Source organism: Lampetra fluviatilis, chromosome 14 (assembly GCF_964198595.1).
Source record: "Lampetra fluviatilis chromosome 14, kcLamFluv1.1, whole genome shotgun sequence".
Lineage (NCBI taxonomy): Eukaryota > Metazoa > Chordata > Hyperoartia > Petromyzontiformes > Petromyzontidae > Lampetra > Lampetra fluviatilis.
In genome coordinates, this window is record NC_136288.1 from 3,766,528 (window position 1) to 3,793,823 (window position 27,296).

Sequence of the window (27,296 nt, forward strand, 5' to 3'; positions counted from 1 at the left end):
ATGCGTGCAACTGAATCACGCAGGAGAGAATACATTCTTGCATAAAGTCCACATTTAGGTTAAGCGGTGCGAACAAAATTGTACACGTAAGATAGAAATCTATTCAGGACCAGTGCCTGTCATAGTAATGAGGAATTTCCACCACTGTATTAGGAATGACGATAGTGGTGGGACCTCGCTGGGCAGGTTTGAGCATGACAACACATTGCCAATGGACTGAACTGAGTTTGTGCGTGCATGTGTGTGAGTTCATGCATATTCCGGGGATCGGTCGTGGAGCGGTTAGCGCGCTGGGCTACGAACGCTGCAACTCGATTTCGATTCCTGCTCACAGCCAACACCAGCCTCAAATAGGTACCTCGTTCGGTATGTAAACATCGCCACTCGGGAGACGAAGGCGGTTTGGGCATGGTGCTGATCACCCACACCGGCATGTTCCGTGCCGGCGCTGATAGGTGCTGCTCGCTAAGAGCACTTACCCCAACAGTCTGTTAAGGGTGTCCGGGAGTCTTTGTCTTTGTTTATACATACGCTCAGCAATGTGTACGCATGCATTGCCACGTGTTTCCCTAGTGACAGACCACAAGAGGCAATCGTGTAGGGGACGTGGGGACGACAGGGTGTGGCGTTTGTGGAGGCAGTAGCATTCATTGGCATTAGAAATCGTCGGAAGCGCCAGCTTGTGCCAACTGAACTGCATCTCTCCCTCTCCTGACACGCAGCGAGACGTTTACTCGCTGAAATACAACTCGAGGGTTGGCCCTGGCAGTCAGATCTGGCACAAGGTCTGTGCCGAGGTCGGTCTGCAACGTGCTGCTGCTCTGCTTTTGGAAAACACGTGTATTTTGTTTGGGCCAAAACGCATGGCGGGGGTTACCCAATGCTAGGCACCGTTTCTAATCGTTACAAGTCTAACTCTAAAAAAACCCCTTAGTCCTCTTAATGGCCTTGAACTCACCTTGGCACTAACCCTCGTCAGAAAAAAAGCATTACTTGTAAATCTAAAAACCCCAGGAAAATCTATGGCCCTATCATTATGATACTGGAGCCCTATTACTAAGACGGCTAGCTCTTTTGTCATTGCCTTTTTTCCTAATTTAGCAGAGAGCAATGACTTGGAAGGAAATATGAAGCCATTTTGTGAATTCCCTGCGAGAACAGAACCTCCCCCTCACCACTGGCAGTATTTGACCATACTTCACCGTGCTGGTCAGTGCGGGTGGGTAAAGGTGGGGAGGGAGCATGGCCATACTGCCTCCTGCTGCCCCACCAACTCGCCCAAGCAAACCAATGGCAACCTACTTGCGCGTGGTGGTCACCCATCCACCAGGCACAGACTATAACCCTGCTTTGCATTGCAGATCTCATGAGATCGGAGGCATTTCCGGGCGACGAGGCCGTAGGCAATTTATATTTGTTACAGATGGAAACAAACGTGCGTGGCGATCTGGCACTTCCGAGGATTTCCAGGCAGCCACCAGCAACGGCAAACCCGGTGTGAGATGGTGAACGTGATTACATTATTTATCAGGCTCTGGGCAGCATGGTGCGAGGGTGAGATTGTGGTGGGGGCGGGGTGGTGGGGTGGCTGTCCCCCCACTGTTCGGCGAGCATACTTGTGCACGTTGCGGGTGTCCACGAGGACGATGATGGCGTAGCTGGCGATCACCTGCACGAAGAAGTGAGCCGCGTACCTGTGCACGCCGCACAAGAGAGACGGAGCGTGTTCAGGCAGGTGCTGTGAGACGGCATAGCACGTGAAGAGGCGGCGATGCGGGTATCGTGGCTGGCCACCTTTGTTTCCCCAGTGCTGATGATTACGTATGTATGTGGATCTTCTTTCGCACCGAACATAGCCAAGCGTGTTAAGCGGAGGTATGGGGGAAGGATAACAAACTGCACCATTTAAATCTTAGTCGACTTATGGGAGGACCAGGACCAGTTCCGACATACATCGCCACTGATGTTAACCGTGGTCAGGAATCGCTTACAGCTTCTTCAATCAATGGTAGAACACGCAGGTATATTTATGTAGCCCCTATATGCAACTCCATGTCAAGATCCTGCATGGAAACAGTGAATAGTTGAACGAAGGAACATCTTGAGCCTGGACTTTAGCATGGAGTCGACAGCATTGATGGCGGTTCACATCTCAACTATTATGAATGTGATGCATGCTGAAAATATTTTTTACCAGACCCTGCTAGATATAAAGGGGAAACGAATATTTGCACAAAACACAAACGCGCTGAAATTAAAGGCAATTGAATTAAAACAAACAAAAAAATATTTGCACCCCTTCTGTCCGCATTACTCAATTTCAAAACCGTAAGCGGCATAAATGGCATCGCTCGGTGACAGCAGGGCTTGGCAGCCGACGTCCCTGAAAGCCGTAACGCAGCAACGCAACCCGTGGGTGCGTGCGCGGCACGGGAGATAATGGCACGAGCATCACAACCAAGCAGGCTGCCAAAAGGCGCAACAGTTTGGGGAAGAATTCTAAAAGCACGGAGCGAGTGAGCGAGAGAGAGAGAGGGGGAAAAGATGGGGGCGGCAGGGGGTGCGGGTAGGAGGGGTGGCAGGAAGCGTCGCTGCGCGGCTCGGAAACCGCACGCACGGCCTTGCCGATGCTGGGCTCCTTCAGAGGAAATCCTTTAGAGGGGGCGGGGGGCAGAGACGATCCCTATGATTGGCTCGCAACTCCTGGGGTTCCAACGGGGTTCCCCTTCCCATCATCTGGCCACAGCTCCTGCCAGACTTGAGCGCGCACACATCCTGCCCTAAAATACCATTGCCGCTTTTTTATTTGCACTGAAATCTGTGTCCCTTTGTCTGGGCGGAAGGGAGGCCAATGATGTTCATTATTAAGTTCTCCAAAGAAGAGTTTGTTAATGTGGTTTGCACAGCAGCAGCAGTAGCCGTTAATGTTACTGTAATGAAAATATTTAAAAGTTATAGTTAAAGTTGTTTTGTTTACTCACTCGCTTGTTCAGCTCATTCACTCCATGCACTCAAGCACTCCCATAATCGTAGTTAAGGGCCCAGAAATGGCCTTTCACTTACTTATTGGTACAACCTGATAACCTAGAGACATGAGTGGGTTATCATACTCTTGACTTATACTGGACAAAAGAAAACTGGTAGCACTAACGTTTTATCCCCCCATCTGAGACGGTACAAATGTCTTCTGTATTTGGAGTTTGCACATTCTTCTCCCTGTGGTCACGTGGAATTTTCACCAGATTCTCCAGTTTTGCCCTCCACAATTTAAAACGTGTTTTGATTATTTGGCTGCTGCTATAATTTCCCACGTGTGATGATATTAGCTACTTCGATGAGCCATCTGAAAAAAAATCTCAGTGGGCTTTAGCTGGTAAATAAAATAGTTCAGTTTAGTTTAGTTCTATTGACTATTACTTTGTCCACAACTCCACTCACCCATCCACCCATACATTCACGCATCCACTGACACACACGTTGACTCAACAATTCCAACACTGACTTCATGACCCACCCATTCACTTACTCACATTCACACACTCAATGATCTGCCCAACCACTTCACTTATCCATTCACACATTCCATTCCCCATTCAATCACTGCCTCACTTACCCAACCACCCACCCCTGGCTTCACCCACCCACCAACTCAACACCCAGTCACCCACCCACTCACCTACTCAACACACACCCACCCACTCACTCATCCCCTACCGACTCCCCACCCAATCTTACTTCCCACCTAGGGTGCCATGGTGGCAGGATGTTAATTACCTCGCCTGGTATACAGGATGTCGGGGGTTCAATCCAGACCCTGACGCCTGCTGTATATTTGGAGTTTGCGTGTCTCTCTCCCCGTGGTCACGTGGAATTTTCTCTGGGTCTTCCGTTTTTTTTTAGAAAACACGTGTTTAGAGTATTTGGCTGCTGTAATTTTCCAAGTGATCATAAGCCACTTCGTTGAGCTATCATTTGTGGCCAGGTCGCTTCTAAAAAGAGCTACATAGCTCAGTGGGCCTTACCTGGTAAAATAAAAAAAATGATTTTAGTTTTCAAACAGTTTCATCACTGCCCCAGTCCATCCACCCACCCCATTTTACTCACCTCACCCCCCCCCCCACCCGCTCTGTTACTCACCAGCCAAAGCAGAAGATAGCGAAGTACGATCCGAGTAGCGTGGCCAGGCCGTGCCGCACACGCTCGCTCGCCGCCCTCGGGTGCAGGTAGAGGCGGAAGAAGAACGCCATCGCCAGTGCCAGCAGCTGGCACATCACGAAGTTCACCTGCGCGAGGGCACGTACCGTGGCGCGCGGTTAGCTCGGCGTTATGCTCATCACTGCAACTCATTGAGAGCCCTTTGTCAATTCCCCTTTACTGCGTGAAGGCCGCTCTCTCCCCACGCTCCGGTGGGTCATGGAGGCTGTTGGAAGTTCGTTCACCGCACTGGTCAGTGGGGGTTGGCTGCCCAGAGCCTGGGTGCAAAAGTTAAAATTTGCCCCAGGCCTTTCACAAAAGACGGTGCCACAACAGGCCTGTCTCATTTATTTATTACCTCTAAATATGGTGGCATCACGTGAGATGGTGGCCGAGTACTTTAGCCCGAGGCCTCAAGGTATGTCTGTGGCCCAGGGGGAAGCCAGGGCCCGCTTTGGATGTCACTCACAACTGACGCTAGCCGTGACAGGGACATTAGCTCAGGCAAATGGGTTCATAGCACAGCGCGCTGATCGCTGCACCATCACTCAAAAGTTGAAGAATCTTGAGAACTCATCCCGCACCTCTGACTAGCACGGTTGGCTATGTACGGTCTGAAAGAAGTTCAGCCATGCACGCATTGACATGCGACGTGAGGACAGCACCCCAGCGATCCTGCGTTCAGATCTGAGTTTGCGGAACGCGTTAGTAAACCGGCCCGTCAGGTTTAGGGAGCCGACGGGTCTCAGCGCCGTCACCTATGACTACATCTGTGAAGTCTCCGAGGGCAGGGTGATGGAATCGCTGGCAGCTGCATAGTTTCCGAATGGAAACGCGTTTGTCTCATGACGCCGACAGCAAACCCGGGAAGAAAGTTTTGGGGGATGAAAAAAACACATTCCTGTGGAGGGAGCTGGTAGAAACGTTGGGTTGCTCGGTCAATGGCCAGGGTCAACGGCGGCGTGGTGTATTCCGCAAATATGCCCGACTGTGAGGGCGGGCACAAGCCGGCGTGAGTAGGTTAAACGTTGAGTTTTATAAGGGCACCAATGGGTGACCAGCCCCTCCCCACCCAACCCCACCCTCCCCACCCCCCACCCTCCCCACCCAGCCCCTCCCCACCCTCCCCACCCCTCCCACCCCCGACCCAGCCCCTCCCCACCCTCCCCACCCCACCCAGCCCCACCCCTCACATTTTGGGATGCACGACGGACGGACACAATAATCCCCTGTGGGCTGGTGTAACCAGGAGGTTCCTACCAGTAAAACAGTGCTTATCTCCACTGGCAGTCGTGAGCCAGTGGTGGAAAATCCACATTCCTATGACAGGGATAATTATTTTCAATAGCATATATATACACCAGCGTCAAAATCTATCGCCAGTATACGACATGCAGTGTTGAAAGGGTTCAACTTAAAGAGGGGATGGAAAGGGATACACGTGGTAACACACACACAACAAAAACCCCATACATTGGGTAACAATGTTTATTAAAAATAATCACTTGTGAAATTTGTTATGATTGTTTCTTTGGCAAGGAACATGTTGGAGAGGTGACTTATGTGGGAAATAAGTTTCACAAATATTTCCAATCAGCGAATGTACCAGGAAATTATCATTATACACGGAGGAAAAACGAATGTCGTTTCACCAGTGCTTCGCTCAACAAAGGTAGGAATGTGTCTTAATGGTCTCATAAAGCACGGAGTTCCCATGCTCACAAATGCATCGAGTGGAAGGGCATAATTTTTATCAATGGATTTAAGCCAGCAGTAGGAAATTCTACATTCCCATGGTGGCGACCAGTCTCGCCACAGGGCAAACACCGTAACGCAGTCTCGCCAGGTGGCGTCCATGTCACTGGGTCAGGTAAGATAACGAGAAACCACGCTGAGTTTTACAATTCTCCATTTAGATTTGAATAAAAGTTGTATAGAAAATGAATAATTATCAATGTCCTACTTTTAAAAATGTATCGCGAACATGATGAACATGTATACAGATTTGACATTGTGGTGACGGTGATAATAGTGGTTGTGGTTATCATGATTTTTGTAGCAGTAGTGATAACTTCTGATGGCGGTGATAGCGATGGTAGTGGTGGTGATGATGGGGCGTAGTGGACCTCGGCTGAGAATCAAAGTCACGACCTCACAAGTGTGCGAGTCCAGATGCTCAACAAATCAAGTTATAACTCGAAAAAAATCACCGTGGTAAATTTTTTTTCACGTAAAAAAACATCATCGTGGCTCAATTCATCTACATTGCTCTGCCAAAGAAATAACTAAATACGTCCACTCCAAAAATACATCTGCCAGCTGCAAGGACAACAAATCAATTAAGACAAATCCACACATTATTTCATTTCTGCTTCAATCTACCCGTCCAACCCGGAAAAACGTGTTTGCGTGGTTGCTGTGTGTTCTTTTAAACATGGGCGATTTGCGGGTAACAGAATGTAACCTCGCTCACGTCATGGCACGCACCCCCAGGGGCCGGACGAGAGACTCCACGCGCTCACCCACGCTGGCGTCACTGCCATCGGCAGTCGCGGTGGGGGTGGGGGTCTCTTAGCACAGCCCGGTTAGACACGACCTGCTCCTCGCCCAGCCCCGTAGCGTGGGGGTGGTGGTGGTGGTGGTCGGAGGGGACGAGCTCCCCCAACACAGTGTTGGCGTGCGGTGCTTTTTCTGCAATATTTTGCTGTCTTTTCTTGGATTTTCTGTTTGCACATAGTCACTTTAAGATGTTTTCTTGTTCATGTTTAAGTTTTTTTTGTTTGTTGCGGTTGCACCCGATTCAAGAGCCGAATGGTTCACATGGCTATACCTAATAAATGAAACTTGAAAACCCCGCTAATGAAAGTTTATCGCCCTTCTAAATTCTTATGGATGTACCTATGATGGAACGTAGCCAACCGTGATAATCGAATCGCACCCATTGCTCGCCCTACGCCGACTTGATCTGTGGCAGTAACTCTCTTGTGAATGTGTAAGGCTTCACCTAACGATGACGGTGATATGCCAGCCTTCCACACTTGCTGGAGGGGGCTGCACAAAAATCGTAGCCTTTCCCACACACACACAAGAGGGTGGATGACAGTGAGAGGAGATTTCTGTACGACAGGCAAAGGCAGATTGTATGAAAGTTTGTTTCACAATGTGTCGTGCCACCAACTCCAGCCCCATCCTTGCTGTGCGTTTAAACGATCACGCTGCAGGATGGGCACCTGTGCGGCAGCGATGGGGTGCCACGGTGCAGAGGTGTTAACTACCTCGCCTGGCTGGCCTACAGGAGGCCGTGGGTTCGATCCCAACCAGAGGTCGCAACCGGGTACCCGATACCCGTACCCTACCCGATACCCGGCTACCCGTACCCGGCCGGGTACGGGTACCCGTTTGCGACACTGGTGCGCCGGGTACGGGTAAGGAATCAAAACCCGTTTGTGACCTCTGATCCCAACGCTGACGCCGGCTGCATATTTGGAGTTTGCATGTTCTCCCCCGTGGTCGCATGGACTTTTCTCCGGGTCATCTGGTTTCTCTCTCCACATTTGAAAACGTGCGTTTAGAGTATTTGGCTGCTATACTTGTCCACGTGATAAAGCCACTTCGCTGAGCTACCCATGTGTGGCCAGGTCGCTTGTGAAAAAAAAGCTACATAGCTCAGTGGGCCATAACTGGTAAAATACAAAAATAGTCTTAGTTTAAATAGAATTTGGTTACCCCACCGGCTGGATTCCCTGCTCGCGATGCCAGCAGCAAGCAGCAAGCAGCCAGGGGCTGGAGGTGGGGTGGGGTGGTTGCAGGAAGACGCAATGCGGGGCTACAATGTAAGACGGGGCGCGTTTCAAGGCCAACCGTGGCCAAATGCACTGCCAATGCCGCCCATTGCAGGATAAATAACCCTGCTGCTTCTGCTGCTGCTGCTTCTGCTGCTGCTTCTGCTGCTGCTGCTTCTGCTGCTGCTGCTGCTTCTGCTGCTGCTGCTTCTGCTGCTGCTGCTTCTGCTGCTGCTGCTTCTGCTGCTGCTGCTTCTGCTGCTGCTGCTTCTGCTGCTGCTGCTTCTGCTGCTGCTGCGACGGCCCCATGGCGCTACTGAATGAGGGGAAAAAGGTCCCGTGCACACATTCCCGGCGGGCACGGCGACGATGCAGCTCTCCCACCCTCACCTGCGACTCGGGATCTTGACTCGATTCAGGATCGTGAATCAATTCAACACTCAAGTGGGATTTCTCATGGTTTCATCTTGCTTTCTACTGTTTTGAAAAAGAACACTGTCCTCAAAATATTTTTTTTCACAAATGCTCTTTTCCATGTGTACATTTTTTTTCACGCACATTTGCATAAATGTAACATCGTATATAACTTGCATATTATTTGCATACGTTGTATGGAATAGATCCTGACTTGCCATGATTCGATGCATGTACCATGAATGCAAGGAGAGATTTTATAGGAGGAATTAATGGATAATTACATGCCAGAACACACGTGCACATGTTGGACTCGCGTGCGCACACACAGAGTTGGATATGAACCCTCTTCAGCCTGGCTGAGCTGCAGTAGTTTTGCTAATGAGCGCCTATCAAGTGGGGTTTGTATTCCCTACATTCACAAAGACAAAAATCACCCCTATAGCCTTAGCAGACTATTGGGGCAAGTGCTGTTAGTGAGCACTGAAGAAGGCCGGCACGGCACACGAGGGGGTGGTCAGAACCACGCCCGGCCGCCTTTGTCTCCCCAGTGGCGATGTTTTAACACCACACCAGGTAGTCATTTGAGGCTGAGTCGACCTAGGGGAGGCCCAGCACCGGCTCAGATAATCGTCACTGGTGTTGGCCGTGAGCGGGAATTGAACTCGCGTTGCCGGGTTCGTAGCGCACCACGCTAACTGCTACACTCTAGGGGAGCGGTCCCCTAGAGAGTCACAGACACATTAACGCACACCGGAACGCGTGTTACAAGTATAGTCAGAGTTGGCATCCCTCCTTTTAAGTGTAGGATTCAATTGCTGTGAGCAAATGCTTGGTGGCGGCGGTGTGGTCAGGGCCACGCCCGGACGCATTGTACAGCGTGCTAACCGTGGTCAAATCACAACGTGATCTCATCTTGGGCCGAGATGAATCACGTCGGGATGGACACGCAGCGATGAACACGCAGCGATTGACGCGTAGAGATGGGACGCATACAAACGGACAGACAGAAAGGCACACACACACAGACAAAGACACTTCAGCAGCACACGATGGTAGCGCACAGATGGACAAACAAGATCACATGCACGGATGGACATGGACTCACACTGATGGATACAAAGACCAAGATCCCCCGTATAGCCTTAACAGACTATTGGGGCAGCTAGACGCCTTTGTCTCCCTCATGGCAATCTTTACAGATCACACCAGTTACTCATTTTATGCTGAGTCGACCTAGGGGCGGCACACGACCGGTTCAGATAATCATCACTGGTGTGGGTCGTGAGCAGGTATCGAACTCGGGTGGCCGGGTTCGTAGCACAGCGCGCTAACCGCTGCACCACCGCTCCCCACTTCTGATGGGACACACACACACAGGACTCGCACAGACGCAGACTCGCTGCTCGTGCACAAAGACCAAGGAACACGTCACGCCGGCACTGTCTCTGCTGTTCGCTCGACTGGGTCTCCCGCTCACAACCTTCACAGCAGCCTCCCCCCCTCCCATACACACATTCCTAGCGAGCCTGACATCCCCAGCCGCCGGCAGACACACAACTCATGTGGCCACGTATTACTCTGCTGCAGCATTCTCATCGCATATGTGTGTGCGCGCTCTCTCACACACACATACGCACGCACCAACAGAGACAAAGATCCCCCGTATAGCCTTAACAGACTGTAGGGGCAAGTGCTGTTAGCGAGCACCTATAAAGGCCGGCACGGCCCACGAGGGGGTGGGTGGCCAGCACCACGCCCGGCCGCCTTTGTCTCCCCAGTGGCGATGTTTACACACCGCACCAGGTACTAATTTAAGGCTGAGTCGACCTAGGGGAGGCCCAGGACCGGTTTAGATAATCGTCACTGGTGTTGGCCGTGAGCGGGAATCGAACCCGGTCCACCAGGTTCATAACGCAGCGCGCTAACCGCTGCACCACCGCTCCCCATACCAACAGAGACACACACAGAGACACACGCAGACTGCCCGGGCAGTGCGCTGTTGCGGCGTGTAGAGACCGGAGAGTGTGAACTTGAACTTGCTACAGGCCATTCCTTCTCACAAAGGATGCAGTAAATTATGGCCGGAGGTCAAAGCTCAAGCTTTGCCTGTGGCTCCAACGCAAGGCCAATAAACCGGCTTGCAGCTGTCCCTATATTTACAAAGCAAAGGCTGAATGAGCGTCGAGAATTTGTGTTGTAGTAGGGAGGGGGCTCCTGCACGAAGGGGCATTTTGCCAGTTCCGTTGGAGCGTTTCGCACGCGGAATGGACCGTGTTTTTTTTTCTTGCATTCGGATGGGTAAACGCACTCAGATATACACAGACGGCGCAGCAACCCACCCACTCAATGTACCGCCACCCAGACCAGAGGTCGCAAACGGGATTTGATTCCTTACCCGTACCCGGACCCGGCCGCACCAGGGTCGCAAATGGTAGCCGGATATCGGGTAGGGTACGGGTATCGGGTACCTGATTGCGACCTCTGGGTTGAAGCCATGTTGCAGGCGCGGGTGGGTTGATTCTAGGAACTTGAATTGTGAGAAGAGACAAGACGTTGGGAAATGAGTGACAAACAGTTACTCACCAGTGACTCACGGCCTACCCGTACCCGGCCGCACCAGGGTCGCAAACGGGTACCTGTACCCGGCCAGGCACGGGTAGCCGGGTATCGGGTAGGGTACGGGTATCGGGTACCCGGTTGCGACCTCTGACCCAGACCCATCAGCACGCTGCAGGAAGGTGGGTGTGCGACGCGTATAACGAACGTGCGACCCCCTCCTCTGACAATTCATTATCCTGATACAGCGGTGCAAGTTTATTTTTCAATTCCACTGCCCCAGCCCTGCCGCCAAACCCAGAAATATGAATAGGAACGCTCCAGTCGATGGGGCACATGCCCAGACGTCTAGACAGCAAGAAGAGGCCAAGCTATTTCCCACAGGGGCATCTTGAGGCCCTTGCCACCGACGGTGGTGGAAGGAGTCAATCGCAGGTGCTGCCGCTTTACCTTATTTAAGGTGCCATCCTGACCAATTCCAACCCGGCAATGCCCCCTCGCCCAGGAGTTGTAACACAAGTTTGGATCGAAAGAGGCGGAGAGGCATCTGGAAACAACACCAGGCTGGGCAAGGCCAACTGGCAGCCACTGATACACGCACGTGTTCAACATAAACAGACGTTTGCCACAGACTCGAGAGGGAGCAAATCCGCTTTGTGAAAACTTCCACTGTAAGCGTGCAAATACACCAAGACAAAGATCCCCCGTGTAGCCTCAACAGACTGTGGGGCAATTGCTGTTAGCGAGCACCTATGAAGGCTGGCACGACACACGAGGGGGTGGGTGGCCAGCAGCATGCCCGGCCACCTTTGTCTCCCTAGTGACGATGTTTACACGCCGCGCCAGGGACTCATTTGAGGCCGAGTCGACCTAGGGGAGACCCAGGACCGGTTCAGACAACCACCACTACTACCCCCTCGCCCTCACCCCTCCGAAATGACGATGCGACTCCCAAAGTCTTCCATCACAGATACTTGGAGTCGATTGTTCCTAAGTGAACGAACGCCAGGTGGGAAAGGCCCTGGGCATCTTGCCAAGCGAAGGCGGCACAACCGTGCTAATGGAACCACTGCCCTTCCCCTCCACCACCAACTGCGGCCAGGGGGAAGCATAAAGGATTATGATTGACAAGTTAAAAGCTTTGGGGCGAGGATTCGGCGCTGCCGATTTCTAAATAAAGGAGTCAACGTACGTGCACGTGACCGTGTGTGCTGTACGCGTGCATGCTCGACTCGCTGTCTGGTAAAGTGGACATTTACAGAATTAAACTCGTGTTTTTTTATTATTATTGTAAGCGAGTGTTTGTGTTACGTTTAACATCATTTAATATTTAGATTTAAAGCTTTTGTGACTGCAGGGATTCATATTCTTGGTTATTTCGGTAAAGTCACGTAGAAGGGAAATAATAAAATAATAAAAATATACAACTATTTCCCTTCTATGTGACTTTACCGAAAGAACCAATAATATCATTTAATATGATAGAGAAACGTAGGTGTTCTGCCTAGAGGTGGAAATTATATGTATATTGAACGTCTTTCGCACCGTACGTAGCCAAGCACGCTGATCAGAGATGCGGCAATTGCTTTAGAGACAAATCCCCCAATGGTTTGTCAGCGAATGAATACGACACGAGGCGAAATGCAGAGTAGGATTAGGCAGCCGTGCTTTGATCCACGGCTCTCATTTCAACAGGTTTCATCCAAACCCCCGTGCGCACGCCATCTAAAACGACATGCTGGTGTGAAATTGTTGTGTTGATAGGATTCACGCATTGTTTTGCAGAGCGAGATGAAGATTACATTGCTCAGAAACAGCTTGCGCTGTTGTGTGCTCAGCTAGAAGTAAATACGACGCTTTAGGTGGAAGGTTTTATGCATGGTGAACTTCTTTCACACCGTACGTAGTCAACTGTGCTAACCGAAGGTTCTCTCAGGAGGCGGTAATGTTCCCCCGGGAGCACTGATCCCAGGCTGCCAAGATGTTGGATTTGAATCCGCAAGCTCAAGCAAGATGACATCGTTTTAATTGTCTCAACACATACAGATGTGTCAGTGGTTAGTTTGAAGTTTCCTAACTAGGAAGGATTATTTGGTAGATATGGTCATAGTGAATGCTCGCTCCTCAGCAGAGGTTATCAGTCCGTACCAGTTGGTTGCAAAAGAAATCCCCGCCCCTTGAAGGAAATCTGCCAGAATGTTGTGCAACCACTTCCTACAAGCGTGGAAGAGATCTCCACAGGCAAAACCGTTTCACCGTGCGTACACGGCAACATAACAAATGGGATGCATTTCATTAAAAGACAAAATAATTAACCCGTAAAAACAAAGTTTTTCACTATAAATCCTTTATATGCGTGGCGGCTAGAGTCCTCTCGTCCTCTGGCTTGAGATGGCTGCCACCTATGGGTCAGATGATTGCCTGCCACCATTAAGCAATTGGTAATTAAATAGAATTTATTTTTTCCTAAAAAGTGTAACATTTTGGAAAAAAATTTTCACGAAAATAAATTGTCACGCACAACGAGTCTGTGTGCAAAATGTCAGCTCGATTGGATCACGGGAAGTGGGTTAAAAACGACCGAAAGATTTGCACGGTCGTAAGCGCGCAAGCAAGTGAGCTTAATATAAAGGATTTAATAACAACACATTCCGAAAAATATTTATATCAGTGTTGTATTTTGTAATCAAAACAACAAATTAGGAATTTCGGGGCACAATTCCTATAACGTGCGGCGGCTATGAATTCATTTTATCAGTCAGCCATCAAGATGACGACAGCAGTGGCTGTCGTTTTCTTGCTGGATGTCAATATGCAGCTTGTCCTATCGTTGCTTGCAGGTGACGACCACTCCATTTTTCAACTCTACAGTGACCGTGAGCCACGTCGTATCCGCTCCGGTGCCGAGAGAAGGCCCGCAAGGCGGCGGTGGTTGGTTTTCCAGAGCCATCGTTAAGTTATTCTAAAGATCCACAAAGCCTCCTGCGCCACAACGCAGCCACGGTGGGCTAACAGCCAAGCAGTGTTATTTAATTTAGTCAGCATTTTTATTTAGTTCAGTCAATGTCTTAGTCCAGTCGATGCCGATAACCTCTGGAAATGTAGTCGAGTCTTAGTCTGTGGATTCCAATTAACGATGCTCTTAGTCGAGTCAACTGGAGCAGTCACAATGTGGGTGTGAGTGACGCTCAATATTTATTCCCCAACATTAAGAGGTCAGCCAATCAGTAGAGTCGGTAACATCTTTTATAGATTTACATATATGCCGATTACCATTGTTGGGTCTTCCTCAGCGGACTACTGTCGATAATCATAACGATACTGAATTATATTAAGTCTAAGCCGCCATTCAGAAGAGTTTATTCTGTCTCGTCAAAGTTGTTCGCGCTTTGGTATCTAGTGGACAGATGTCATCGTTGTGTCTGATGGGTGTCCCCTTCAAAGTCATCGTTGACTAAAATAACAAAAAACTTTACGAATATATTTGTTTTCTCCTTGGTTCTTTCGGTAAAGTCACGTAGAAGGGAAATAATAAAATAATAAAACATAATAAAATAATTCTCACGACGTTTCGGCCACAACGCAAGCAGCCGTCCTCAGGTGAAGAACAGGACTGTCGGAAAGACATGGACTCCGAAAGCACGTCTGTCTTTCCGACAGACCTGTTCTTCACCTGATGACGGCTGCTTGTGTTGTGGCCGAAACGTCGTGAGAATTGTATTTTATTATGTTTTTATTATTTTTATTTTATTATTTCCCTTCTACGTGACTTTATCGAAAGAACCAAGAAGATGAATCCCTGCAGTCACGAAAGCTTTAAATCAAAATTTAATATATTTGTTGTTCATTTCGCAAGTGCGCACAGCGTTGTCGTAGCACACTCCCCACGCCGACACCCAGCCACGCGTTATAGACGCCCACATACAGGTGCCGTCTGGAACAACGCGAAGGCAAATGAACAACGTACACGTCCTTACAGCACCTTTTCTGTGGCTGAGCGAGAGTCCGGTGACACTTGAGTGTGCAGAAGCATTGCCAAGCCGTGGGAAGACAGGATTACCTCGCAAGATTTGAAATTCAACTCTGGTCCTTGAGACAAACCTGGTTTTGGCGTCGGGAACAAAATGGTATTTATTTTTTGTTTGAGTCCGCAATAAGGCTCGTGTAGGTCAGCCAAAAAGTATTCCCTTGATGCGTATTACTCATTTGTCTGTCCTCTCAAGGTTGCCAAAGGGAATATTTCTGAGTTTTGAAGAATATAAATAAGTTTTTATTTTTATTTACTTCGAATGATGTTTCATATCGACGGTGAAGTGATGAGAACAAGAACAATCCATTGGACACTTGTGCAGCTAGCAGATGGACCACCCTTGTGACGGAGAACATTTAAAACTATAAACTAAACCTATAAACTATTTTTTATTTTACCAGGTAAGGCCCACTCAGCTATATAGCTCTTTTTCAAAAGCTGCCTGGCCACAAATGATAGTTCAACAAAGTGGTTTATTGCGTGGAAATGTATAGCAGCACAAATACTCCAAACGCATTGTTTCTAAAAGTGGAGGGAAAAACCAGAGGACCCGAAGAAAAATCATCCATGCGACCATGGGCAGAACACACAAACTCCAAATAAACAGGCATCGTCAAGGTCGGGATCGAACCCACGACCTCCTGTATACGTGAAGGTACTTAACATCTCGCCAGCGTGGCACCCCACTTCTGGAAGACGACGTTACAGAACTTCTTCCGAAGTACTTTCAATCGTCTTTTCTTTCACGCTGAGAAATACAGTTTTTTATGCTCTGCAAAGAGTTTTTCACCACGTGCCAATCAAGCTGACATATTTCAATCTGACAGCTGAAGCAAGCCAAAGGAGGTGAAACTCCAATTTTAAAAGGGGAAAAATACTAGGGACTCTAACCATCATGAACTTAGAATATCCGGGCACCTCTTCACAAAATGTTTATTTTTAAACTTCAAATGGAAACATAAATCGTGATGATGCTGCTGCTGCTGCTGCGAAGCAGATCCACACCAGCGACAAGCACGGGGGGGGAGCTCATGCCACAAACCGACAATGCCCCGCTATGCCGCGTCTGATGCTGGTGTCGACGTGCGTTCACTTAGCGTGCGATCAACCCCAAGGCCAGACTTGAGGTTACTGGGGAGACTCGCGGTGAGCGTGCCAATGGATTTCCACGTGACTTTGGGCGTCCCGATACTGCTGAGTGGGGACGCGTAGCAACCGGCCCGTCTCGCAACCCATTTATTCCCCGTCCATTTTCAGCGAGGGCTGCGGCCGCGAGTTGCGCTGCACGTGTGGCGTAAGCGAGAAAGCCTCGGGAGAAGTATTGCACATCGAGCCCACCGCTGCTTGTCAAGTTTACCAAGGTTCACGTGTCCCAAGAGTCATGGGCCACAATGCTCACACGGACGCTGGTCGGTGATGATCTGCTAGCACCGCCCAACGCCCAGGTGGGTTGGTGGAGGGGGCATCTGAGGACTGGTACAGTTGGCGCACACCGCAGATGTTTACCCTCGCCAGGGATCCAACTCGGAGAAGGTCATAGTGCAGGGCGCTAACCATTGAACCGCCGCTCCGTCCCGAGAATCTAGCAAGACACAATGGTATTAACACACATTCAAACTTATTGTTCATAATTAATTTACATGCTTTGTGATGTATTTATCTATTAATGGAAATGTGGTCTCTACAACGAAATTCCCCATGTATACTCACAGATCAAGCGGAGTACACGAAATGCAAAAGAGAAACTGAATGGGAGCCAGTATACAGTATACCCGTGACCAAGAGCCATATCTCGATTTAAAGCTTTCGTGACTGCAGGGATTCATCTTCTTGGTTCTTTCGGTAAAGTCACGTAGAATGGAAGACAGAGTCTGACTCTGTCTTCTCGACAGACCTGTTCTTCACCTGAGGATGGCTGCTTGCGTTGTGGCTGAAACGTCGTGAGAATTATGTTATTATGTTTTATTATTATTATTATTTTATTATTTCCATTCTACGTGACTTTACCGAAAGAACCAAGAAGAAGAGCCATATCGTTCATTCAAAGCGGATGCCATGTCTTCTGGGGAGGCGGTGGTGCAGTGGTTAGCACACTGCGCTACATCACCACGACGTTTGAGTTCAGATCCTCGCCGTGGTTCACGTCAGTCGCGAGCGATATCCGATCGAGTCTTGGTGTCTCCGTGTCACCAACCCGCACTGACCAACGCGGTGAAGTATGGTCAAACAAACAATTCCACATCACTGCCCCCGCCCAAGGCAGAGAGAGAGGCATTTTTCCATGAATGCATCGACAAATGTCGATTCGTAATTATATATATATTTTACATATAATGTCCTCCATTACTTGAATCTGTAAACAGGCTTTGATCACTTTCAATGACAGACAGTGCTACATGCGAATATCGATTCTCTATAACGAAGGGCCAGGGGGAAGGTGAGGGCAGGGTGGTTGCTTGCGGGAATGTGAATTGTTGACCGAGATGTTTCAGCATGGATTTGCATCAATGGGAAACACAAGCCCGTCAACGTAAGGCCATATTTATTCCCTGTTAGGGGATATCCTTCATGGTAACAACTGTATATTTATCTCACTGCAAAACTTACCTCATTCATTCGGACAATGTTGTTTATTTTGTCATGCGTGAGCCTATTTAGGCCTGTTCCATCCTATTCAAGGTGAACCTCAGCGACCGATGTTAATGTTGGCAAGCACTTACGCGATTGCTTTTCAACACGTTAACTGGAAGTAATTTTATAATTTGTGGTTTTGGATTTCACACTGGCTCATAATGGCCCACTCTCGCAAGCGAATTTTGCCGCATGATTCCAAACTCGGACTCTGAATACCCGGAAGACGCAATGCTGCAAGAGGGTTACTGACCGATCCGTACGGAGAGAGTCTCATCCCCCAACTACAATTTAGATTTATAGACATTGACGACTACATCGCAGAATGCTGCATGGAATTGGAGACCCATGCTTATTTTATGCAGAGAGACAGCGAGTCCTAGGCCTGAACTTGCACAGGGGACAGGGAGTTGGCAGGGAACACGTGTGCGCCTTCTCCACGTACGTCAGTTTAGCATTCGCAAGTAGAAGAGTCTAAAATAACTATTTGAAATGTGCCACACACTGCCCAAGTGTTCGTATATTTTTTGTTTAAATACAATTTTTCGTATTCACTAGTTCACATCCTTGAGAATCTCACTTCCCCAGGGGATTCATTGATAAGGTTTTCCTGGGTAAAATACAAAAACAATATTCTTTGATGATTAGGTCGTCAAATTCCCCTCATTAAATACATTCTTATTTTGCACGATAAATGCATTGAAGTTTGTAAGAATTTATAATAATAAAAAATGTATGCAAATTATACGAGGACTGCCTATGACCAAGTCACACGGAATGCACCCGATCTCGTCAGATTTCAGAAAGCTAAGCAGATTTTAGCCTGCGCAGTGCTTGGTCAGGTGACCACTACGGATCTACGTGGTGGTCGGCAGAGGCGAGTGCAGAAAGAAATCCATTGTTGCACTGTGCTCCCCCGCCGACTGTGCTCTCTCTCCCGATCCCAACCCGCAGGTGGCCAGAGTAGTGAAGTATGATCGAGTGACCCTCAAGACCTGCAATCCATCATCGACTGGCTAAAGAGGCGTGCGTCTGCCCGCACTGTTGCAATTACTCCCCCGGGCCACTGATGTGCACGAATCAGCACGGATGGGGGGGGGGGTGTGCATGTTGCCGATGTGAGTGAGTGTGCTAACTGCAAGCAGGGGGTACAGAGAAGAGCCTCGGCAGTGAAACGATGCTCGTGGTTGGGTGACCAAAAGAATTGCTAAAGCAATGCCGCAAAAGGTGCCCACACGCCTCGTGTTTACAAACCGTGCCATGGCATTAGTAATTGGCGAGTTGAGTCGTATATAAAAGTGCTGATCAAATGCGCCGTCTCTGCAAGATACTCCACGCCTGGTAGCCTAGCAACTGGTTTGATTGCAACAAGCGATCGATGGCTCAACATTCATCGGTTGCCAAAACCACCAAACATTACGTTGGGGAGCGCAATATTAATATTTGTATAATTAGCAATGGATTTAAGGGTCGAATGCGTGTGCGCGTTACGCAGCGACGAGCTACTCTTTCCATTACTTTTTTAAACACTGTACGAGATAGTTATTACTTCGTTGTTTTTATATAGGCAGTGTACAAAGCACGAGTGACAAAAGGGAACAAAGCGCAATGATTAGTAAAGCGTTTAAATGTGGTAACGCGTTCTCCATGAAGAGACATTTTTTTAAACAGGCAAAACAGACGTTTCCTTTGTGCCGCGTGAGCGTATGAAATTGGCCATCTGACACTGACGTGCACGACTTTAGGAAATTGGAAGTGTTAAAAAAAGACGCGAACGACACTGCGATTTTGCAAGGGGGTTTCGTGCGCAAAAGAAAATCACGCACGAGAGTGCCGTGTGGAGCAGAACTAACGCTAAGGAGCAGCTCATGACAACGCTGCTCATCATCATCATCAGCCACGCTCAATCCACTGCTGGATTTAGACCTCTCCAAAACATCTCCATCTCTCGGGCACGCAAAGCAGTACTAATCCATAGACCACCGGCTTCACAGCCGATTTCATAGCTCCATCTCCCCGACGGAGGACCTCGTGGGGGCATTTTCCCGTCGTTTGGATGCCGCTGTTGTTAGTGTTGACCACGGATGGAAATTTCTTTCAGGAGGTGTCCTGTCTAAGCTCACTTACTTATCTGAGCAGTCTAACTTACGTATGCTCTCCAATGCTTCTCGTGTCAATGTTTCTACTCCAAATGTCACAGCAGGCACATGGGTATGCTGCTCTGCATGATTGAGCTTTTCCAAAGCACTCCAACCTGGTCTTATCCACCTGCTAGAAACATTTGAAGGGAGATAAATAATTACATTTAAAGTTGTGTTATGAGATGTGCATGCCACGTTTCCCAAAGCCAGCCCAGTTGCGTGGGCCTGAATGGGGACATTGGGGGATGACATCACCCAGGGAAGGAGTGTGGTTGGGAGAGGGGCATGTGGAGCCTGGCTTGACCTTTGTTAACATTATAAAAGAAATATGTCACAACGGCGGCCAAAAATAACCCAACGACCCGCAACACACAGAAGCAATAAAGTTTTGCGATGGCCAAGAAAAATGTCAGTGACATTTGTGGACCGAATGTCATCCATACTGCTTAACATCCCACTGGCGGGTGAAGTAAGCATTTGCACTGCGAATCAATTGCCCAGATCCACGATCAGTTTGCTGTATGTGAGCAGCAGTTTGAAGGCTATTGGCCCCCACTTGACAAACACGCATTAACGGGACAGTGTTTGCAGGGCAGCGCTGTTTAAATAATACAAGGCCAGGTATTGCTGGCCAGTCAGCGATATGAGGTCACTTGGCTATTTTTTGTTGTTGCTGCCGTGATAAGCACACGCCTTCTCTTACCATCGGGTGGTGGCCTTCATTTTCCCAAAAGTAACTTGGTCTCAGCTCATCCATACTTGCCCTCGGCGATTTGACAAATCGTCATCACTCAGGGGGTGCCATGGTGGCGAGATGTTATCTCCCTAGCCTGGTATACAGGAGGTCGTGGGTTTGATCCCGACCCTGACAATGCCTGTATATTTGGAGTTTGCATGTTCTCACCGTGGTCGCATGGATTTTCTACGGGTCCTTTGGGGTTTTCCCTCCACATTTAAAAACATGCGTTTAGATTAATTGGCAGCTGTACATTTAAACATGATATACGCTATTTCGATAAGCTGTCATTTGTGGCTAGGTGGCTTCTGAAAAAGAGCTAAAATCTCAGTGGGCTTTAACTGGTAAAATACAAATTGTTGAGTTTAGTTTTAGATAACAAAATGGATTTCATTTTGTTCCATTTGTACTCTTCCCATTTAAGCCAAAAGGTACACTGGTGTACAATCTGTATATATCGTAAATGATTTATTATCAGACCGACAAAACGATGCTTGTATTATACTTAAAATAAATTATCTAAAAGATAAATGGATGAATTTGTATGTACAGTACATGGTAGTCCAGCAGACAGAATGCTGGTCAATTCCTGCAGCCACCTATTAATGACAAGGAATTAAGAAAGGTGAGTGTCTTCTGCCGAGTCAGAATCCACAATGAATCATGATCAAGGCCGGTGTTGTGCAAGGAATAAGTGAGTAGCCATGGATATGCAGTAAAAGCTATGAAAGGATGTTTCCCCATTGGAATGCAGTATTTGGTAATGTAATAAATTCTAGATTTGAAGCTTTCGTGACTGCAAGGATTCATACTCTTTGGTTTTTTCGGTAAAGTCACGTAGGTAAAACAATTGATAAAATAAAATAAATGAAAACAACTAAATTAAATCACGACGTTTTGGAGGCAACACAAGCCTCCCTCATCAGGTGTAAAAAGGCTTGTCTTGCCTCCGAGACGTCGTGATTTAATTTAGTTGTTTTCATTTATTTTATTTTATTAATTGCTTTACCTACGTGACTTTACCGAAAAACCCAAAGAGAATGTAACAAATGTCCGATTCAGGCTGATAAACGAACAATCACATCGTAAAAGCTGGCCTGCGTTTGTTAACCCCTCACCCCCGAGTGCTGTGGCTAACATTTCCTGAGCAATATTAAAACAATTTACGTCCAAAGTGATTCGCCCTCGTGCATTTTTTTTTTGAACACCCGATATAGGGCCACCCTGTGGGGGGGGGGGGGGTAGAATTTCGGAGGAGAGAAGCGCAACTCCCGCCGCCACCGCCGTCACTGGGTGCGTTTCCAGCAGTGGTCGCAACCCGGTACCCGATACCCGTACCCTACCCGATACCCGGCTACCCATACCCGGCCGGGTACGGGTACCCGTTTGCGACCCTGGTGCGGCCGGGTACGGGTACGGGTAGGCCGTGAGTCGCTGGTGAGTCACCGTTTGTCACTCATTTCGGGTAGGGTACGGGTAGGGAACGGGTACCCGTACCTAGCCGGGTACGGGTACGGGTAACCCATTTGCGACCCTGGTGCGGCCGGGTACGGGTAGGGATAAGGAAACAAAACCCGTTTGCGACCTCTGGTTTCCAGTGTGGCCTCAAAATACTGGCCTAATACAGGCGTGGGTTTCCCCCGGTGTATCCGTTCCCTTTAACCGGCAACCGATCATTTCCATTAAGAACGTTTGGCTAACTTACGATTTGCAAGGTACATTTTTTATTATTATTATTATTGATTTTTGAAACTATATAGAGTGTAGAAAGCAACGTTAAAATGAAAGTAACACAAATAAACGAATGAAACCGACAAATATCACAAGCCAATTCTGGAACGCAATTCAATGGATACAATGCGGTGCCAACCTGAGACTGCCCGTCACGTTTCTGGGCAGCATGGGGAGTAACGCAGCTAAGAAAGTCAGCTTTGCTTTGCACGGTATTTCATCTTTGAGCTTTGGCGAGTGTATTATTTTTTTTTTGCGTTTCGGAATTATTTTACAATGTTTGGGGGGGGGGGGGTCCCAAAAAACCGCCACAATAAGCAGGACACGGCATATCCGTTTTCGGCGCTTTCCACGGCTGTGTCGGGGACACTTTGTGAGTGATGTTGCACGTAAAGATGATCAAAAGGTGATCTCTTATGACAATAAACATCGTACGAGCTGGATAAAGGTCATCGGAAACATCAAATGAATGGTTGTGCTCTTAAATTATTTTATTAGCTGGGTTTACAATGCCATTAACATTCTTGAGTGAACCTTGTCCGATTATTTTTTTTTATTGTTGGCAGTACTTGGACCATAGTTAATTCTGTCAAAAACACCCTTTGCATTGATACATTCAAAATAGAACATACTTTAAACATATTACAATTTATCACAACTGCGTGCAACAGTCTAAAAGAGTTTCGAACAGGGCAGCCAAATCTGTTCTTACTTGGGTGCCGGATCACTCACTCTTTTTTTTATTGGCCGAAGTATTTCACACTGCTGACAGAAGCCACTGAGATTCAAGCAATCCATCAATCAGTGCATATTGCCCACGATGAAAATGATAATCAAAAGCGACAACGCACCAATGCGCTGAGAGGTTTTTAATCAGAGCGTATTACCTGTCATGAAACCGTAGATCAGAAACGCGAACACCGACAAATAAAAGAGAATAGCTGAAAAAGTATACAAATAAGTATGGAGAGGGGGCTGTTGGGAAGATGAGAATGGACACTCAAACGACACTAAAATTTCAGATGACATACAGTCATGACGTATTTCCCGCACCTCCGGATTAGCACGGTTGACTACGTGCAGCGCGAAAGAAGTTCAACACATGCACATGCGTACAGACGGTCCAGAAAAATAAGCGCGCTTGGGCAGGACACGTCGCTAGAAGGAATAATGGCCAATGGTCAATCCTGGTGATGAAGTGGCATCCTAAGGAAAAGCCCAAGAGGACGACCACCACAGAAAAGGAGTGAAGAGATCAGCTTGTGTGCAGCCGGTCACCATCAGTTATGGGACCAGACCTGAAGAGGCCTTCATCCGGCGGTAGACAGAGGATAGCTGCTGCTGCTGCTGATGATTACTTGAAGGTAAATATTACATTTGGAATTTAGACTGCAACACACAATGGCCTACTGAAGAGAATTAATGTCATCAGGTCTTTGGCATCCACTTTGCAAGAGATAGCGTGCTTTCATAATCTGGTATAAATTACTAGGCAGGAATAAAACTTATGAGTTTGTGCAAACTGGCTCAGTATTGAGACTGATGTCCACTATGTTACTCAGTGTATACTCACTAGGCCAGACAAGACAAAGATATCCTGTATAGCCTTCACAGACTGTTGGGGCAAGTGCTGTTAGCGTGCACCTATGAAGGCCGGCATGGCACTCGAAGGGGTGGGTGGCCAGCACCACGCCCGACCACCTTTGTCTCCTCAGTGGCGATGTTTACACACAGCACCAGATACGAATTTAAGGCTCAGTCGACCTAGGGGAGGCCAAGGACCAGTTCATATAATTGTCACCGGTGTTGGCCGTGAGCGGGAATCGAACTCGGGTCGCCGGGTTCATAGCGCAGGGCACTAACCACTATATATTACTTGGCCAGAGCACATGCATACGCACAGAAAAACAATATCCTTTGTGGAGTCATGCCGAAAGTTGGGACATGTGCTGTGAGCCAGCACCCATTCCAGCTAACACAACACACGAGAGGACCGTGTGACGAACGCCGGGCACTAGCACCAGTGCCGGCTGACGTTAACACATTGGACCAGGAACTAATGTAATAATAAAGTCGTCCCACGTGAAGTTACACAAAAACACAATGCAGCCACTTCAAGTTTGAACTGAAAATTACATTCTAAAAGGAAATCTCGATTAGAAATGCCACCTTTTAAAATTTCAGAGCAACCAACACAGAAGCTAAAGAATAAAAAAAGAATAGGCAAAGCATGCTGCTATAATGCAGACCTTTGCGATGGCTTTAATGTCTAGAAAGCTGTCCAAAGTATGTCACCGACCCCCTAAGGCCGAGACGCACCTATTACGAGGTTGGACGAGAGACGTGGAATACCGTACGCAACCCGGCCCAGGCATGTGCATCACCATGGCCACAAAAACACCCCACACATATCCACAAACGCGCACACACACACACACTCCATGAACAACAGCATGGGTCACGGTGTGAATGAATTGTGTTTGGCCATTCATAATGGCGACGACCGCGATGGCCAGGTGGCTCAGGAGGGGATGGTGTCCCGCGTGCCTGAGCTCTGAGCCAGCAATTGTGCGGCGGCCATTAGTTTGAATACTCGGCACCGCCCCAAAACTATGCCAGTTTCGCAAGGCTCTTAAAGTCTCAGAGCTGTGTGTCGGTAACACGGTTCAGATGCAATGCTGGTAAAGGTGCAGCCCTGAAAATGTTCACTCACGCCACCCCTGGTTGAAGGGCCTCCACAAGAGGGAGTTCTAGAGAGCCCATCTAGATTGTATTTGGCCTATTCTTCCACACGAGCCAGTGGCCTTGGAAGCAGTGGGGGGTAGACCCACACTTTTACCCCACCACGCCCATGGGCTGTGGTGTGCCCATCTATGGTGCCAGGTGGACAGACTTGCAGTGGGGATAAAGAAACTTGCACCGCAGTTTGCCTTTCAACTGCTGCTCCGAGAGATCGAGACCGAAAACCGGCGACATCTGAATTACCAGTCCAGCATTGCAAACCATTACACTGCGGCGGTGGCAGCATCGGTAGGGATGCAATTACTGCAAGTGGAAAAATAACAGAAGGGGGAAAAAAAATATTTCAAGAAAAATTCTACCGACGGATTGTGGCAGGGCCTCCCCCACTGGGGAGGACAGGAGAGGGCACATTCCAGTGTGAATTCCGGAGCAATTAGAATGCCGACGTCAGAAGAGACAGTGCAAATAGACATAACCTGCCTGAGCTCAAGTAAGAAAATTACCGTTCACGCAGGTGTGAAAGACACAGAGGCTGCAGCGGGAAGGCGACTCTGTGCGTGTGCGCGCTTGTCTACGCGGAGCAGCCGTGCCGTGGTTAGTGCGCTGTGCTCCAGTCCCCTTCTTGCTCACGGCCAAAATGAGTGACGAATATTTTGAATTGTTCCTGGACCTCCCCGAGGTTGATTCAGCCCTAAATGAGTAACAGGTGTGGGGTATAAATGTCGGCACTAGAGAGACACAGGTGGCCGGGCATGGCTGGCTATACCACCCCTCTTAATAGGTGCTCGCGAACAGCACTTGGCCATAAAGTCTATACGGCAGCTACATGGGGAACCTTGGTCTTAATGCGCATTTCCATAGAGGGATGGCATACGGGTTTACTGCACTGCGCTGTGATCTTGGTGACCTACATTCGATTCCGTGACATTGCCAACTGAGTGGTAGAAATCGTTTTCTAGACTTTACCCAGGTCAGGTTCTGTTGAGCAGATAGACTGCTCCAGGCAATGGCTGCTGCCCTGTGCTACACTTACTTGAATAGGTGCGAACTAAACTGGACATGAACCCAAAGCCTGGCTCGCATTGAAAGGGGAGACGTTAATCCTCGAGCATGCACATCTGTGCGCGTGTGTGTACACATGCAGCAGTCTTGTGACCATGCATTCATTAAAATAGATTATACTCGGTTATTAATAGTATACGTATTTGTAATCTGTATCTTTTCGCTACGATGAGGCTAATGGGGTGAACAAAACATTGCAAATAAGCCCGAAAACAGAGACAGTACAAACGAAACAAGAACATTCTAATATGAAATATAATTCCTAAATCACATCATTACACGGCTGAAGCAGGGTGAATCCTTAAATACTTAATGCTCGGCATGACGGCTTCAGGGAAAATGAGGATAAGGGTCAGTGTGTTCACCACGAGGGCAATAGACAGGTGTGACTTTGTATTTTACCACCGCACCTGACAGCGGGACATTCACGCACAAATGTGCTCGCTCTTCAAACGTCAGCGCTTGTTTCAAACGCACCTCAACAAAACGACCTTTCCGTGCAGCCCTGCCCTGAAGGGGAATGACCCCCTCCCAGCAGCACCACCCTTTGAGCCGATTGATCTCACGAATCCAGCTGGCTGGACTTGCCGCTGGCACGCCCTGCAGTACTCAACTAGCGACAATTTTTTGGGGGGTATTTATTTTGTCAGGTAAGGCCCCCTATTAGAGCTACATAGCTATTTTTCAGAACTGACTTGGCTGTCACAAACGATAGTTCAACGAAGTCGGTTATGACGTGGACATTTATAGCAGCCAAATATTCGAAATGCCTGTTCCTAAATGTGGAGGGAATTTGGAGAAAAATCCACGCGACCACGGGGAGAACATGCAAACTCCAAATCAACAAGTGTCAGGGTCGGGATCGAACCCACAATCTCTTGTATACCAGGCAAGGTAGTTAACATCTCGCCACCGTGGCACCCAAACGGACACGTGGAAAACGCACTGCGTCCTGAGCGTGCCCGTACTCCGCTGATGGGACTAAAAAAAAGAGTAAAAAAAGGTCTAGACCGCATGCATGCAGCCCTATAAGGGAGTGCTTAGTGACGTTATTTATTAAGGACAACCATCTCCTCATATTCACGTTCATTGGGTATCACTTTAAATATTGAGGTTTTTGTTTTACAGAATTCGAACAAAATGTCTCTTGTTGTTATTTTGGTTGCCGACCTCTGGTCTAGACGCTGCTGCTGCTGCAACAAACGCTGCAGGTCTGGAAGGCCTGCGGGGCTATGCACAAAACATATTAATGGAATTTGTACCTGGTGGAACGA

At 48.3% G+C, this 27,296-nt stretch overlaps 1 protein-coding gene across 1 annotated transcript in view; it reads right to left on the reverse strand.

The window, feature by feature from the left end:
• LOC144935823 (membrane-bound glycerophospholipid O-acyltransferase 1-like) overlaps positions 1–27,296 on the reverse strand; it is a 51,456-nt gene that overhangs the window by 16,261 nt on the left and 7,899 nt on the right. Inside the window, exons 2-3 of the mRNA XM_078862611.1 lie at positions 4,138–4,283; positions 1,617–1,694 (exon numbers count right to left, since the gene is read on the reverse strand). Of these exons, the coding sequence (XP_078718737.1) occupies positions 1,617–1,694; positions 4,138–4,283 (224 nt within the window). The remainder of the gene's footprint in view (positions 1–1,616; positions 1,695–4,137; positions 4,284–27,296) is intronic.